An 18,974-nucleotide genomic window follows, 5' to 3' on the forward strand; every position below is an offset into this window, starting at 1 on the left:
AAGGGCACTCACATCGGCAGTGAGAAGCAACATTGGATGCAGTGATAATATGATGACATAAAAAGTTGCTTCCAAATGTATTTATTTACTGTGTATCTATATGTTTACAGTATACAGTATATGCAGACCTACGGCTAGCCTCTCCAGTTTAGGGTTTGACTTGAAATCTGATTGCAATATTAAAAAAAGTAAAAGTAAAACCAAATAGTCTTCGCTCCGCTGGAAAAGAATTTGGCAAAGTTGTCAGCACTTCACCTTTTCAATGAGACTAGGCTTTGTTGAGAACTCCTACTGTTATTATGATGGCATACAGTTTTAGCAAATGAATGCAAGACTGTGAGATGTGCAATGTCTTCATAATGAGACATAATGGCATCTGTTTGGACAGCGATATGAGACAATTTGACTAATTGTATCAAAAACCACAACTGTGAGAAAAGAAAAGAAAAAAGAAAACTTCTTTGTGATAGTGGGGCAGGCTGTCGAGAGAGAGAGACGTAATTAACACCTCAACACAGAGCCTCTGTTCCTGACGAACATATGAAAGTCAACATACTGTATGAAAGACAACTCCCTTCTTCTAATGGGGGGGGGGGGGGGGGGCATTAAAACCTAACCCTAAATCAAAGCCATAATGAAGAAGAGCACTTAAGCAATGGAAAAGTCACCTCTACTAACAAATCTGAATTGGCATGCAGACATGGCATTCATTTTGGACAAATGCAGCCTTGCTAATCGCTTTTTTTTTTTCAACCCTGCAATTTGCCTTGTATTATTCTCCTCTCTTTCACCAGGGGCATAATCACTCATTTCAGTGTGAATGACCAGCATATGTGGACACTGAAAATGCTCTGTTAAAGACCAATTTAATTCCCTGCATCACTTTGCATATGCCCATGTTTCCAGTCGGCCTCACCTTATTCAGCGCCTGTGTGTGTGTGCTTGATGAAAGTACATGAAAAATGATGGTCTGGCTTCCAGCGCTAGGATTACGCCTTGTCCATGAGCTCGGTGATTTCAAAATATCCATTCACTGCATAATTTAATCTAGAACAAGGCTTGAGCCTTGTCCAAAGAATCTATTCTCCTAAGAGTGCATTTTCCAATAGTCTCCGCATTAGACATATTAGAGATAAACCAGTGCATCTTAAAGATAATGTGGGCAGACTGGAGTTCAGGTTAAAAGGCCGACACAAGCTTGCACTGCTGACTAAACACGCAGTGGAGACGTTACAGGAATGGGTCTGAGACATGTCCAACTGGGACTGTGCATATGGGCTTGATACATAACATACATTCAAACCCTCTGGGTGAAGGAGTGACTCAGTTTATGTGTTTTTAATCTCAAGGTTAGAGATACTATGTGTTGGGAGCCACTGACCTGGATTCTTCATAAACAGGATGTTTCAAGCTTGAAATGGAATTCCCGTTGGCCATCTATGTATTATATAATTTGATAGCTGCTCTCTCTCTCTCTCTCTCTCACTCTCTCTCTCTCTCTCTCTCTCTCTCTCTCTCTCTCTCTCTCTCTCTCTCTCTCTCCATCCCTTAGCTTTCTCTTCATGAAATAGTATACAGCACTGGTGTGTGTGTGTGTGTGTGTGTGTGTGTGTGAGACCTGCCCCTGTGACATACATTTCTGTTTGAAATAGCTCAGTCCATACAATAAGGGGCAAACCCAATATACCAACCAACAGCACTCCTGAAGTGCAGCGTACGACTGTTTGAGACGTCTCAATGCAACAATCACACAGCAAAAACCCATTTTGTGAGGAGCCCGGATGACTCTCCTGATTTACACCGGCCTAGCTCCAGGGGAGTGGAAATAATCTCGGGCTGTTTGGAGCCCACACTTAAAGGATTACTCTGCCAGCTGTGTTGCCATGAAATGCCCCGGCTGACAGTATTAACCCTCAATCTCACACACCATTACTTTCTCATACACAGGCGGCGTGGAAAGGCCCCGCTGTATTAAATTATGTCAGTGAGCACAACAGCGCCCGGGTCAAAAAATGAAGCACCCTGCACTAGGCCTGGCCCACAAGGAGCACACACACACACACACACACACACACACACACACACACACACACACACACATATTGATAAGAGCAATGGTGAATTCAGGTGTTTGTTATACTGTCTGTAAGGTAACAGCCATGCACACAACACAAAAAAGGTGCTTTGATCTTCCTCCAATAACAAGTACACAACAGATGTATTCTCACACTCTGAAAATGGCAAGGCGCTACTTCAGTAAACTATTCGAACTCCTCATGGGTTTTGGTACACAACCCTAAAATATCAAGATACAGTAAGCTCCAATGGAAAACAAATAAAACATTTGGGTGATATGTGCACATCCAAATAATACAGTGTACACAAGAACAGTTGAGGCAGAGGCCATTATTTTAGAAGGCTGTTTTACACTGGACTCTATCTAAAACTCTTGCCGTACCAAACCACAGCATCAGTTCATGTTTTTCCTTTACTCTCTATATTCCAGCTACCATTCCCCAGAATAGACATAGCAAAAAAAGATTTGCTCTCTTAGTCAATCACTTATACAGGAGCATTTTCCATGAATGCGGAACATAGAGATTGGTGGAGAAACATTCAAAAGGAAAACCTGAGCAGTCATAAATCATGCACAAAAATGTGTCCAGAGGGGAATTTTCGCTTTCCCTTGTAAAATTTTGAAGGTCAGGATTTGACAGAGAGGCACAATTAAGAGATCAGCCTTCAAGGTCATGTGGTCAAAGGAAGTCAAGCAGATGGTTCTGCTTTTACAAAGGCTATACAAATCACACAATCACAGCAGGGCACATCAAGAGAGACACTGAAATGCTTTTTTTCATTAAATTGCAATGTTTTCCCATGAAATAAATATGCAATCTGGAGTTCCTCTGGACTTGTCTGTCTTATTCAGATAATGTACGGATTTACATAACACAAAAAAGCCTATATTTGTGAAATGTGACGTGACGAGAGTTTGCTGTAGAGAGCATGAAGAAACAGCCTGTCATTGCGGTGGCTATAACAATTGCAGCGTCTGACATCAGCTCTACGGCACGTAATGTTGAACAAAAGCAGGAAAAGATCAAAGGCATCAGGGCCTCGCGCACACACACACACACACACACACACCACATAATCCACTGATCCATCTTTTAAAGCTGACATATTAAAACAATTGTATCAGAAGCGTAATGAAGATAAAATATAAATGCTTCCTCAGAGCCCTTCCGTCTGACAGGCCTTTGTGGACTCTGTGGCCTCAGAACTACAAACGAGTTATCCACTCGGCCGGCCGAGAGATTTACAGCCGGAAGAGGATCTTTTTTGTGCCAACTTGTCAATGTCACCGGATGTAGCGGATATGTAACGGCGCCACAAACTTTCTCAGTGTGGCACAAACACAGCACTTTTTTTCCCCCTCAGTGTTTTCTTGAGGATTCTGGCGAATTCAGGCACAGATGGTGTGTGTGTGTGTGGGGGGAGGGGAGCACTCACCTGACATCCACAGCGTCCTCCATGACAGTCATGTCTGTCTTGCACTTGGCTGAGGGGTTGATGGCCAGCTCAGCTGGCGGGATCACAAAGCTTTTGCTCAGCGGCAGCCACATGCCTTCACCCAGTGTGTAGGTGAACCTGGAAAACACAACGCATGCTGGTCTTAGACAGGCACACACACCAGGCATATGATCACACACACACACACACAGACACACACACACACACACACACACACACACACACACAGACACAGACACACACACACACACACACACACACACACACACACACACACACACACACACACACACACACACGCACGCACGCACACACACACACACACACGCACGCACACTCACAAAATCACAGAATCACACACAGACATACGCGCACACACACACACACACACACACACACACACACACACACCAACACATGCAGACATTCACACAATCATACACACAAAATAAGTCGCGGGTCTCGTTTTTTTTTCCTGGGCACTCAAACAGGATTTGTAACGCCTCGAGCAGATGGAGCAGTGTTTTCACACTCGTGTTTTAATTCTTTAAATGAGATTGCTGTGAGCCTCGGACACTGCTGAGGATGTGCTAACAGAATTTCAATGAAATGGATTAGACACTTTTTTTGTTGTTTGTTTTTGTTTTACATTGGCTGTCACGCCACACAGAAAAGGTGGAGAACATTTTGGAGATATCTGGGTTGAGGTAAGTTTTGGAGATGTCTTTCTTAAGCACATAACAACCGCGTCCATGCATGGTTCTGAATCTCCTATCATCTACTGTGTGTCTAAAGTTCAAAAAACTAATTCCATTTATACTGTATGAATAGGCCTATGGCTATGACCAAAAGGGAAGAGGATGTACTGCAAGTGGCTGGCCCTCCGATATAGCATACAGAATGTTTACCTACTGAAATTACTGTATGTCCCTTTGTACCTTAATTCTAAATAAAATAAAATAACCTTTGCATTGACTGTTGTAAATTATTTTTTTTATGTGCATGTTATATTCTAAGGCATGTGGTGTATTTGTACTTGTGAATCTAATCTAATCAAATCATCTAATGTGGCAGGAATGTGTACATAATACCACAATATATATCAAAAAAAGAAAACAGTGATGCTGGCACGTATAAACAGTCCTATGACGGGGCAAGTCAGCTTTGCTGCGCATACTGACTGACTGACGGCATAAGACTAGACTTACTTGCAGCTGTCAAGCACTCCATCATTTCTCAGGATGGGTAGCCTATAGTTGCCTGAGTATTGCTTGAGTCACCACTGCATCTGTACATGTTTATCCATCTCAATTGTGGAGTAAACTGGAAAATGTTAATTACCTCCACCAACGAGGTTATGTTTTCATCGGGGTTAGTTTGTCTGTCTGTCTGTCTGTCTGTCTGTTAGCAAGATAACTCAAAAAGCAATGGATGGATTTCGATGACATTTTCAGGGAAGGTCAGAAAGAAACGATTACATTTTGGGAGTGATCTGTATTACCATCGGGATTCCGGAGGCGTTAATGTTTTTCGTTTGGCGGTGTAATTGCATGGTATGGCCACGTGGTGGCAATCTGAATAGTTTAGGCTCAAATGTATGACAACCTAGGAAGAACAATACAGGCGGAGGTCTGCGCTCTCTGAGTGCTTTTCTAGTTCCTTCTTTATTCGTTTGTTCATTCATTTATTTAAGATGATGAACATGTTTCAAAACATGTAAGCCAACAAACACTGCCAGATGGGCGAAGGGAAATGTTGAATGCTAAATGGACATCCTGCCGTCCACTTGCAGCCCCTGGCATTATGTAAGGCTGTGTGGCATACAGTATGCACACAGGAGCCGAAGCTTAACATGATCATTCAAAACAGCAGTAGGTCTGGTTCCTATGGGTTAGATCTGTGTTCTACGATGGCAATGCTGGGTCTGTGTTGATGCCTTAGATAGAAGGGACAGCAGCAACACCTTATGATGAGTGATACACTTACAGAGGGACTGCTTTTTATGTGCTACTGTAACACTGCTTAACGTTGCCCATGTCAAAGGAAGGACATTATTCCCACGCAGTTAGAACGAACCGCTCTGCGATTAGATTCCGGCGTCACACTCTCTCTGATTATACATACACGCTCATACACAGCACATGAGTGGTACTCTACTGTAGATAAACAGTTGAGAACAATCCCTCTGAGCACTCGTGAAATAATCTGAACAACAAAAAAAAAAACTAAAGCCCAAACATGAATGAACAACAAACTGATTATTTCACAGCTATCAACAGCACACAACATCTGCGTTCAGAGCTTATAGGAAACATCTGGAACAATCAGAGCCTCTGATGTCCTGTTCCCAGCCACCACCTCTCTAGCTTAAGACTCTCAGCACTGCTGGACATCATTTGTCATATGTTTTTTTTTGTCACAGTTGCATTGTACTATCTCTACTACTACTCCCTGCTATTGTACATTGTGTTCTGTGTTTTTTTACATCATGTTGCGTATCCTTTACTATACAATATTTCTCTGGACTTGCCCATCTGGGATAAATAACTGTAGTCAATTTAATTGAACTGAAATTGGTAGCTTCAGTCTGCAATTTTATGCTTTTTATAAAAAGCTAGAGATGCAAAATTGTGAATGTCAGGAGCAGTGTGGTGGCACTGGCATTGTATATGTGCATTATGAGATGCAAGGGCGAGGAAAATCTTATCCCAGCATAATGAAAAAACTCAGCAGGGAACGATCGAGGACGGCACGAGGTCAGGTGTCCATAATCTTATGGATATATGTTACAGGATAAGCTCCAAAAGAAAAATCAATGCATTCATGGAAAATGATTTTCATGAAATCCCTTGTGTGATCCGACTTACGACCAATATTTTCAGAGAGTGGGGGGAATGCACTTAGTGTGGGGGTGTGTGGGTGGGGTTGGGGGGTAGATGGAATTCTAGGATATGCCTATGTAAAAAAGGAAAAACATTTTGATTTGGCAAAAGATAGATAACAATCATATCATATATCAAGTATTTTACTTTTTTTTTTCAAGTAACAATATTTTCCCATCCATAAATAACACTATAATATTGTTCTTTGCGTATGAACATTTTGGACGTTCAGTGAACCAGAGCAGAATTTTAGTCCAGTGTTTGGGTTTAGGAGGTGGACCCTCCAGCCTCCCTACACTCTGCCCCTAGACACAGTAGCCACAATTGCTAGTGAAGGTGTCATTCATTAGATGCAAACAGTTGGCTGGATGGTCAGAGATTTACCTCTTCGATGTCAACTGTGTGTGAAAAGATGGGCTTTGCTGCGACACGTGCAAAGACAACTGATAAGGGACTGTTTCAACCAATTACAACCTTGGTCAACAACACATGTCTCCGTAAGAGGAAAGGACATCTAAGTCTGCCAATACAAGCCAGCTTGTGTTAGTGTATTTCTTAGTCTAAACAGCGTGGATAGCAAACTCTTCAGCTTGAGAGAATGAAAGGTATCAGGAAACACTGAACATTCATGCTGTTGAAGACCAAATGTGCTGGATACAACCAAAGGCGAACGTTCAGAAAGTGTACTATCTATGGAAGGGATTGAGGCTAATATGTGACCACCTAGCATTAGCACTCCATTGGCCCCACATTCATTTTGCCATCACTTTGACATAAAAAAAAACTTCTACATCTGAAGTGTTTTAAGCTGTTATGTGGCCATTTCAATAGAAATACTATACAACATTGTATGACTGGCTCCATAACTTTTTATTTTGCTTCATAGCCCCCTAGTGGTCCCCTTCTAACCAATGCTAAAGATGATATCAGGAACATGCAACTTTCAATCGCACAGGAGAGAAGTAAATTATTACTAGCAAATTATTCTGAATAAAAAGCTCAAAGGCAAATCTGGGGAAGAACCCACGGGAAAGCCATAGACCAAAACATCCAAAAATAAACAATTAGAGGATCTTTTGTTGGATTGTCACAAAAGGTTGGAACAAATCGCCTACCAACTCCAACTCTAGACATACTAAAGCTTCTCAATTTCCTGAGCGCAGCTGCCAGGCAAATGACTGTGTTGCTCAGCATCATGTCTATGTCACCAAACTGTCCTTGAGGTTGCGCAGTACAAACAGTCCCCAACAGGAAACTGGCTCAATTCCATTTTGCCTCTCTCTATTCAAGTCCCACGGAGTGGCTCTTTCCATTCCTCTGACTGTCTATGTGCACAACACGACTGAGCAATCCACAAACTAACGAGTTCCCATACAGTATGTTACTAATCAATTACCGGTATACGGAATTATTTAGCTGAACAATATAGTCATGTTGACTCCTATAATACACATGCCTGGTTGGGCTATTAAAGGCATCGTGATTGAATAGTTAATGGAACTTTTTAAAGGACCTGGCGTATTTTGCCTCCAAATTGTTCGATTTGCATTTAATATCTGCAAACTTAGCATAACAAAAGGGCACAGGAAGGCATGGAGCGCAGTGCATTAAGAGTCACTTTAGAAATGAGATGATTAAACTGCTATAAAAGGAAAGGCTTAATTATGTCCCTCCAATTACCTTCCCTGTCTCCACCTCTACTGTTATATGAACCAAGGCTCCCAAGTGATGGATTCCTGCAAGTGATTACAGCGGGGCAAGTCTATTAAAGTTATATTATTTCTCTATTTAGGTTTTAATTTTGCAGCATCCAGTACCTACTTTCAATTTTGACTGGGTTTACATCGTTCACCAGCAGCCCGTAACCAGCAATACTTCAACGTGACAATGTGTTTACACAGTACTAAAAAATGGCAGTCATTGGATAATGTATGGACAGTGAGGAAGAAAGAAAAGGCATTCTAAATTCAATATTATTCAGAGTTATGTTTCAAAGAAACATCTTTAATAATCATCAAGGTGATCGTGAACAAACAGAGGTCCATCCATCTGCACAGCATTTCCAGGGTAGCTCTACCCCAATCTACTGCATGGAAGAAAAATACCCCTTCCTTGCAGAATAAAAGGAATCTATCAAGACAGACATGAGGTCATTATCTATGTGCATAAGGGATAATTAATGACACAGCGCTCAGGTAAAGGATAATACTGCATGCAGAGCTGGCTGTGTGGCCATTATGAAACGTGCAGAGAGGTGCAGACCTCAAGACTGTCTCAACATGCACTACTGTATGTTCCGAGATCCAAATTCTTTGTCATTCATTGCTCCAAAGATCCTTCATTACTATCCCCTTTAACCCTCTCTGATTGCTTATACTCACTTACAAAACATGAGTGTCCACACTCATATTAGATCACTAAATCTATTACATTTAACAGATGTAAAACAAAAACACGAAAATACATCTTAAAGCCAAAACTGCCTTTGATTATGGCTAAATTCCTGTAATTAGTTCTATATTCATTGTTGTCACATTTCCGCTTCAGCTTTGCCCGAATCCTGAACAATGGCACTACAAAGGTTATTTCAGACATGAGTAACATTATGTTTCTCTCAATAAACAACTGTAACCATGCATTTTTTCATTTTTAAGACCTAAGTTGTGCCATATGCTTAATACTTAATCGTTCAATTAATTTGTAATGAAATATATCCTTAAAGTAAGGTGCTCAAATGCTAATGTCTGCTCAGAGACCAAAAGAGGCAACCTTTTTAAAAATTCTACTTAAAAACATATTTTCTGACTCAGAGATGCAACACATGGCCATCTGTGCAACTTTCAAGGTAGTTAGCCTGCCCATGGCAACACAAGGCTGAATAGCATGCCACTTGTCCCATTTCAATTTAGATACCTGCTGTAGCACAAATGTTTCAGCAGAATTCTGTGGAGAAGGGTGACATCATGAGGTATTTACCTGTGGTATGTAAATGGATTATGAAATAAAGCCTTCAGACAAGGCCCCCTACAGATAACACTAAAGGGAAAAAAGGTTTTGATATACAATACACATTAGGAACAATGTTCCTCTTAGAAAAAAAAAACTCAAATTAGTTACTAGTCATTAGTCTTAAGTGATAATATTTTCAGTAAATAGCAACCACCCCATCACAACCTGTGGTTCCAGTCAACATGTTTTGAATTGTCATCAATGGCGCATTTTGTTTTATCTATTGCAATTTATCTAGTGCAATTTATCTATTTTGATGTACAGCTTTCTGAAAAAAACAGGTGAAATTATAGTACAAAACACAACTTACTGTAAGATTTATAAAGAAAATAATACCCAGTTCTTTTGAAAACAACCAACGTAACTAGGTGCAAATTTGATTCATTTGGAGGGGTGAATTTAAGATGAAAGAAAATACTTTCATATAAGACCTAAGCCTGACCAGAACTCAACATGGAAGATGAGAAAAAAAGAAGTAATGCATCTTTTCTATGCTCAATGTCTAACAGGTGACCGGTGAAACAAGCAGTGACTTTCGAGCCACAAAAAAACAGGAGGAGAGGAGAAAAATGTGAGAAACCAGATCATTGCGGTGCACTATCAAGCGAAAATGTGTGGCATCATTTCATGCTTAGTTTCCCCCAAAGCTGTGACCTCTGGGATGAGTTTCATAGCCACAACCAAAGCCTGATCCAAGAACAAGATGAAATGCCTTCTCAGCTCTCTGTCTCACCTGAAAATGCGATCGGATGGCTGCTCTCCCATCACCAGATCAAACCCGCGCTGGAAAATGGTGTAGGGCCAGGGGCTGCAGACGACACAAGGCACAAAAACGAAACAGACACAGACACCTTAGTAGAGAAAGCAGAACCACGAGAAGCACCGGCTGAAATCTTGCTGAAGTACAATCATGCTGTTTCAGATCAAATTTTAATGGAGCCGCCTCTCCAGCCAGTCTCATCACATTGTCAATTAAAAATCTGACAGCAACCACGTCTTGTGTGTTACTGGACACAGTTATGCAGGACAAGGACGCCCGGTAGGAAAGGACACCATGCAGGAGCCCCAAATCAGTGTCTGGGATTTGGTGCTAATAACCAGGCTACACCAGGCACGGCGCTGGAGCATTTCATCTGTGAAGCGTATGCTGCAACAATGGAATTTGCTATATCAGACACAAGAGTGGTACACACAAAAATATATATTTACTGTTTAGTTTATTTATTTACAAACATATATTTAGATATTTATGCTTTAGCAACAGCCCTACTGTGTGAGGGGGAAAGAGACACCCTTCAACACAGTCGTGACACGGGCTGATGCATGCTAACAGACACTGGCGGTCATAAGGTGGGAGGGTGGAGATCAACATACGCCCATCGGTGAGGAGGTGTCACATCTCTCCACAACAACATGACAAACACAAAGAGAAGTGCTGATCGCTGACAGGATTCGCTTTAAGCAAAACCAGCCATTAAATCCATGAGCTGCTGCCTCACCACAGATGTGATTATCACCGCGTACCGTAAATTAACCTCACTTCCAATGTAATGATGTGTAATGTAAGCAAGGAATCAAATCATTAACCTTAACATTAAGCATGACAATCATTACACATTTTACCTTTGCTTATTTTAAAACAGTCTGTATTGTTCAAAAACAATACAGAAATAAATTAAATGAAAATTAACAATACAGAAATAAAACGTTAATGAGAATAAGAATTCAAATCTAATAAAAGCTATTACATATATTAATAGACCAAAATAGAGTTAGATGTTCAAAAACCATGAAGTGAAAGAATTGCAAATGCACGGCGGGTGCTGTCACAACCCGGCTTCCAATGGCACACGGGCACTGGACTTTCTTGTGACTCTTCCTCCCCTAGGAGTCGGACCCAATTAAAGGCCGTTCGCACCTCGTGACAAAATGAGCATGCACCCTCCATCACCAGCCCTTCTGCTTCCCAGAGGTGAGGCTCCTGATTGTTTCGATCTAAGCTCTAATTATCAGATCCATCGCACCAGCCATCATCACCTCAATCTCCCACCCAATTAAATTGCCAAGGCTTTTCCTCACCTCTGCGTCGTAATCAAAACATTTCTGAGTGACACATCCACCTAAAACAGGTTCATATCACGCACTCTTTTCGACAGCATGACACCCCATTAGCGTTAGCCGCCATATAAAACTCAGCTGGATGGGAGGCTGTGAGAAGCGTGAGAAGGTTGACGAGAATTATATAAGTTTTGACTTAAATACTCTCCAATGTCACTTAACGGAACGGAACATTGGGTTTCCAGCCATACGGTGGCTTGCTCATACAACATTTGTTAAACTAATTGGTAATAAGAGGTGCCCATGTATGCACTGATTTGCTTTTACGATTTCACCTCCTTAACAAGATGCCATCTGTTTGGGGATGTGCTAAAATGTGACCACCAGGACCTTTATACTCCTCATGGTTCCTGACTATGCAAAACATCTCAGCATTTACTGTCAAAGAGGCAAACCATCTGCCTCCTCTTTTCAAAGTTTACAAGTCTTCAGCAGCAAGAAAAGTTTGGCCAAATTTTATGGAAGTATGGTGAGCCGATTTAGTTCTGATGAAGAGCTTAAGGAAAAGAAAAGCCTCGCCTTTTTACCGAAAGCACATTTGCCAATCTAACATCACACTAGCGCAGTCATGTGTGTCTCAGAGAGAAAAGTGTCGATCCTTACCCCTGGTTCGGACCCCACTCGTTACGAATACAGAGATGCTTGTGCACGGGGTCTCGCATGTAGCCGTCGAAACAGAGACAGTCACCTGGGAAAAACAGCAACAAGGCATATCAATCATGACATTGTCGTTCAAATGCTCTACAAAGACATCTAATGAGTCTTAATTGCCATGTTTGGCCTTAGGGAGCAATCCAGTCGAGCATATCAGTTGGGCCGGCTGCTATCATCCTGACCACTTCAGGTCTCTATAGCCTCTCCCAAATGGCAGTTGATGGCCATGTCTTCGGCAGACCAAGTGGCTATTCAACTTACAGAAGCAATTTCAGGGCTCCAGGCGTGAGGTATTCAAAAGAGAATTTCTGAGCTGTTATGTTAGGTAAAAAAAAAAAAAAAAAAGACATTATCGTTCATTTTGCGACCAAAAAGGAGCTGAAAAACACCTTAGGCGTACTTGTGAGCTGTAACTGTGTGGAACATGTTTGGGCAGATGTTGTGCGGTATGTGGAATGCCATGTTAATGCTAACTCCTTTTTGGAGCATATGGCCGTGGATGAGGCGCACCCTTAGAGGTTTAACTGCAGACACATCGAAATCGTCCCGAAACGTTTTTTTTTACCAAACGCAAGTGAGACGCCTTGCGTGTGGAGGGAACTCTCTGTGCTTACAGCATGATCTGGCAGTGGCATGGTGGTTGAAAAGATATGTGTGTGTGTGTGTGTGTGGGTCTCAGCTAACGACCCTTGACCCCATGACAGCCCTGTCTGTTTCTATGCTGTCACGTCCTGTTGTTGAACTGGGCTGAGGTGAGGCGAGCGGAGAGAATCGAGTCGAGGAGGAGCGGAGCGGGAGCGGGTGCCGGCGCGGCACAGATCCCCTCCATCAGCCCTCTAATCACCGGCGCTTATTTCAGCCATCACGGCGCGGGCCAGTCACTCTCTCTCTCCTCCGCTGATGCCCGCTGTCACGGCGCGCAGCAGATGCCATCGCCTGCCATTTGTCTCCACAGCAAGACTGATGGGGATGCGGCCCGGAAAGAAGAGTGAGGCGTGTGTGTGTGTGTGTGTGTGTGTGTGTGTGTGTGTGTGTGTGTGTGTGTGTGTGTGTGTGAGGGAGGGCTGGTAAAAGTGGCTGTTGAGCAGATAAGGGACAGGAGGATGGGCATTGAGGGCATAGGGAATGCAGGCGGCTGTGCCAGTGGGGTTCCATATAATGTGTGTGTGTGTGTGTGGGGGGGGGGGGGGGTATCGTCTTTGCAATGCTGTTCTGTAACGTGTAACATGAACCTTGTGTAGGTGTAGCTGAATGTCATTATACCATTACATCACACCATATGAAATCTTACACCCGTGTATCATTACAGACCATTAAATATCCTGATGTCACATCTATGTAATACTATAATCCTTCTTTAATTTTGGGAAAAAATACTAAATTAATCTATGTCTGAGCGCCAGAGAAAGCGTAACTAATCTGAAAGGATGGAAGGCTACATCCTACATGAACAAGAAATGTCAGCCAGATAGGAAAGGTAAGACTCTATTCAGTAATTGGATCACATTGGGTCTCACTGTGTACTTTGCAAAAAAGCAAATGTGGATGGCTAAAGTATGTGTCCCCTGATTTGCATAATCATTTTTTTAACGGAGGCTTTTGAGTAGGACTGAAAGATGTATCAATTTTTAATTGTAATTGCAATTTTAACTGATGCAATTAGCAAATTGCCAAGACTGCAATTAATCATGCAGCTCACAACTTTGACCCAATTGTAAATGATGTAATCTATGTTTTTATTTTTTAATCATGTCCAGTCCACCTCCTTGTGTGATATACAGTCACACTCACCAATCAGCAGAGCTGAGCTCTTCCTGTATGAGACACACTAACCAATCAGAAATGGCCCGACTTGAATCCACTGTACTGTCATGTTATGGAGGGAGCATTGTCCCCACACCGACTAAGTCTTGGTGAAAGGCTTCCAACATGTATGATTTGGGGGAAAAAATATCTCATTTAGATTTTTCTGATATTGCAATTTGATGTGCTCTGGTGTGAATGAACTTTGATGGTTTTTTTGCACTGTCCCGGCTTAATTCGTGTTTGCATTTCGTCTCAGAGATATGTGTGCATTTCAGTTTGGCATCGCATTTACAGGCCACCCACTCAAACCTAACGTAACACCTCAACCAGATGAAGCTGAAATAATCAGTAAGAGTATGGATTAGCTCACCAGAAGTGGGGATTGGAGGTTGCACATTTACATTTGTGAGCCACCCCCTTAGAATTACAAGCTATTGCAGCATGATAAAATAGGAACGGAAATCCAATTTAAGTTCAATTATTTGTTTATAATGACACCAGCCGACTGGAGAAGTTAATCATTTGCGCTGAAGTCGTGGCATTTATTTAACTTCCCTAGTACTGAGTTGATACGCCATCGGATTCAGTGCGAGAGGCAAGCTGCATAAAATTGACAGAAAAAACCTGAGCAACTGCAGGTAATTTCGCCCACAGCATACTAATCACCTGTCATTAACTATTTTGTTTAACACAATGTGTTTATTAATTAAACAAACCATTATTCAGGTCAGTTTAGCACTATTAATTACAGAGATATTTTGCATGCTCAACACTATGTTTTAACTGAGTTATAATTTGGTGCTATGTTAACGAAGTGACCACAGTCTTCTACAATGGAGAATGTAATATGTGTCGCAGGTAATGGTAGACAAGTACGGGACAAATCCACCAGTATTAACACTCACTGTCTAACTTCCAGAAACACAGTGAGCCAAAGCGTTAAACCCTAAAGTGAATAGCTTCATTTGTTACCATGCATAATTTATTCAGACATCAATAGGTATCCAAAATCCTCTTAATAAATTATACAAAATGAATTGTGGCAGTAAAAATGCAGAAAACATGAAAGTTAAATACAACACAGAGATTTGCTGTCTGGCAGCAATGCGGGATAAAAGATTCTCCTTGCTGGACGGGCCACGAGGGAGACAGCTAGTCTGTTTATTTGACAACTATATAATTAGTGGTTAATTAAAGGCACATGCTGGTGGAAGGCAAAACACACAATTGCATTAAGGCACTGCTCTTTGGCTGGGTTTACAGTCCCTGGCTCCAACTCTAGTACCATTTGTGCTATGGGCCAAAGAACAAATACATTTGTTCAACACCAGTTGATGCCAGGTACTTGGGCAACAGAATTCTTGACTCGCATCACTAAGGAGCGTGAAGAGGCAAAAAGTCAAAGAAAGCTAACTGTGCAAAATCATGTGTGTGTGTGGCTGAGCAGTTCTGGCCTATTGTTTGTGGTCATGTGATTAAAAAAAAAAAAGTCCCTCCAACTGGCTGCTGACTGGAAGCTCTGTCTCATTGTTTATTAATGAATGCCTAATTCCCCTCACAACACGACCCCAGATAGAGCCTGCGGTAGATCCATTTTTCAGTCAAATTAATGGAACTAAAGCGCAAGGATCAGGCAACAGTGAAAACCCGAGACGCAGCACAGTGTGCTCCTGTCTTAATAAATGTGCTTTGAGCTGGAGGGCGAATGGGCAGAGTTGCCCTGGTTGGAGGCCTATACGGCTGCAGAGTGCCTGCCACCCCACTGCACAGACCCCCACCCTTGCCTCCACTTGCACCCCAATCCCCCACACAGCGTTGTGGATGAAATTCACAGGCTCTTTTCATGTTCGTGAGGGCTGCTGTTTTTGTCATAAACCATCTCTGCTTTCATCAGTATGTGCTCTGGGTTTGATTGAGGCTGTCTTGCAGCTTCCCGGTGTCTTCCAATCTTTCCAGAGACTTTCATTAGGACTGCATCGCACGAAAAAAAAAAAAAAAAGAACAGTGCAATTACCGATGTGCGCCTGCACCCGAGACTCATCTTTTACATGTTGTTTGGGAGTCAGCCCCATCGCCTAGTTGTGATTCAGCACCCTCGTCAGGGACACCATCCTTTTGAATTATGGATCCAAATAAGAGAGCAAGAGAACTTTCCAAGAAATGATTTCTTGCGAGAAGACGGATCCCTGCCACTGATTATAGACAGGATATCTCTGAAGTGCACTCATGTCCTCAGCCCAACTCAGGCTGCCTGTGTCATACTAATGAAGAGGTGGGCAGCTCAGATCGCCAGCGCAGGTGGATGGGAACTTGAACCGTTTCGCGCATGGGCAAGGGTCGGGTAAAAAGCACTGTGTAGCAGCATGGGCGTTATGTCTGAGGATAGAAATCTTAATTCAAACTTAGTTAGCGCAGGATCGACCTAGCAATCGACTTACTGTTTAGCAATACATATATGTAACACAGCTAGGCGCGTACCATGCTACATTTAAACATATTGATCTTATGTGCTCATGGTCACTGCATACAGAAATTGGTTCCATTATAGATAAGGTGTTCTAATGGCATTTAATACTAACATAACTATTAATGATTATGTATTTTCTGATGCTATGTTTTTCTCATGCAAGTACGTGGCATTGCAAATATTATTCATTACTTTTTAACCATGCCACTTAAGAACATAAGTGGCATTTAAGGTTACTCACTAGTTTGTGACCAATGGCGTTAGAACAAACATTCCGGTGTGCACATTGATCAAATATGTTCATATGCAGATATACATTCACCTATACAAGCGCCTATGGGTGTGTTGATCTAAAAATTAGGTGTGTCCAGGCATATTTCAGACTATCCATCTAGATTGCTGCCCATCGCTTTGTGTGTATGTGTCTAAAGCACCTGTCTAAACTTCGTGTGGCTTCTCAGCGTCCCCTCGGCATATGTAGTGCACCGCCCATCCAGCAACAGATGCCGAGATGCAATTCACACCAAAGCCCCTATCCACCCATTGTCAGGACTCTGGGGCCCAGTTTTCCTCTCTCTCTGCTCTCAGCACGTGAACAGTTTAGCATTCATTACTCCAGACTGCTCGCTCAGGAACGCCGCCCAGGGATAAGGCTGCAAATTAAACTCTGGCTGCATCGTGGCTAAGCCGGCTGTCCCACACAGCACGGCGCGGCGGCGAGCCTCGTGAAAGGGGAGCGCCGTGACGAGGACTCGGCGGCGCAGACACTGACTTTTTACCGTGGAAAAGGGGGAGCGCGGAGAACATTTGGTGTACGGTACGCAAGCTCTGCTGACAGAGCAACATTTCTCCAGAGAACACCTGCTTTGGGAATATTTATATCACAGGCTTTTTTTCCAGGGCTAATTACATAAATGCCGACTCATCATCCTCGTGGCTCATCTGGCACATGATGAAAGTGGACAATTAATTTCCCACAATGCTAACAGTGACATAAGGGGAAGTGTCAAAGGGCATTTCCAGCCAGTGACTCATGGATATCTTTGCTAAGAGAGAGGGAGAGAGAGACACAGAGAGAGAGTGAGAGAGAGAGAGAGAGAGAGAGTATGTGTGAGTGTGTGTGTGTGTGCGTGTGTGTGTGTGTGTGTGTGTGTGTGTGTGTGTGTGTGTGTGTGTGTGTGTTGTTAGCATTAGCGTGAGTGAGGGAGGGACTCGAGTGTGTGTGTCTGTGTACATGAGTGTGTGTGTGTATGTGTGTGTGAGTGTGTGTGTGTGTGTGTGTGTGTGTGTGTGTGTGTCTGTGTACATGAGTGTGTGTCTGTGTGTCTGTGTGTGTGTGTGTGTGCGTGTGTCTGTGTGTGTGCATGTGTGTGTGTGTGTGTCTGCACGACACGTGTGTGTGCGTAGTGAGGAGGACCGTCTTGGCATGTGGGCAGGCGGAATCCCGCACCTGTCTCCGGGTCACACTGGTGCTCGCAGGGGTCCAGCAGGCGGCGGCCGCACAGCTCGTGGATCCAGGGCCCGCTCTCGTTCTGGTAATAGATCAGCACCTGCGCCGGGTTCAGCCAATCCGACGCCTCCAGCTGACTGCCCTGTTGCAGAATGAACCTGGAGCCTGCACACAGAGAGAGGGAGAGAGAGAGACAGAGGGAGAGAGAGAGAGACAGACAGACAGACAGACAGAGAGAGGGGGAGAGATAGAGAGACAGAGAGAGAGACAGACAGACAGACAGACAGGGAGAGAGGGAGAGAGAGAGAGAAAGAGACAGACAGAGAGAGAGAGAGAGAGAGAATGAGAAAGAGAACAAGGCGGACAGGAAGGACGACCGCACAGCAACACTAGCCCATCCCGAGCCCCTAGAGCTCACAGGTGATGATCTCGCTGGCATGAACAAGGTGGCAGCAGCAAAAGCTTTACGGCTAAACACACTGGCAGTGCCAGTGACAGCATGTAAACCATCTGCTCGCGAGGTGCCGTTTGTTGTCAAGCGATCGCATTGCAGTTCTCGGGAACGGAAAGTCGCGCCCCGTTAGGGAGATCGCGGGATAAGCAGGAGTGATGACACTCGTGAGCACAGCTTTCCAGCCGTAAGTTGAGCTCAACGTGCCGCCAAGCTGGCGGCTCAGCCGTGGAAGACTCGCGATGCCACACACTGCTCTGCTGAGCCGTCGCAAACTACAGCGAAGGGTCCCCTCCCTTGCCTCCTATAGCGCTGACCGTGAGGACCCACTCAGTCACACCAGAGAGAATGAGAAATGAGTCACCAATTAACCCTCTAGGAATGGCACCCTTGAAGCTCCACTCTGATATGCCTTGATATTTTTTTTTATAATTTTCAACTCTCTAAAATAAGTGCTAGATGTACTGATATTAGGCAGAAACAGCAACAGCAATCTCAGAGCAAGGATCAAATTTGCAATCATCTAATAAAAAACACACATTATCTCAAAACAGCTATTTTCAAAGAAGTCCCGGAAATATTCAACATACTGTACGTGACCCA

At 43.2% G+C, this 18,974-nt stretch overlaps 1 protein-coding gene across 1 annotated transcript in view; it reads right to left on the reverse strand.

Annotated features, from left to right (window-relative positions):
* Positions 1-18,974, reverse strand: part of astn1 (astrotactin 1) — a 129,869-nt gene that overhangs the window by 96,837 nt on the left and 14,058 nt on the right. The window contains exons 4-7 of the mRNA XM_062527657.1: positions 17,921-18,085; positions 12,147-12,231; positions 10,159-10,233; positions 3,514-3,651 (exon numbers count right to left, since the gene is read on the reverse strand). Of these exons, the coding sequence (XP_062383641.1) occupies positions 3,514-3,651; positions 10,159-10,233; positions 12,147-12,231; positions 17,921-18,085 (463 nt within the window). The remainder of the gene's footprint in view (positions 1-3,513; positions 3,652-10,158; positions 10,234-12,146; positions 12,232-17,920; positions 18,086-18,974) is intronic.

Source organism: Sardina pilchardus, chromosome 2, assembly GCF_963854185.1.
Source record: "Sardina pilchardus chromosome 2, fSarPil1.1, whole genome shotgun sequence".
NCBI classification, from domain to species: Eukaryota; Metazoa; Chordata; class Actinopteri; order Clupeiformes; family Clupeidae; genus Sardina; species Sardina pilchardus.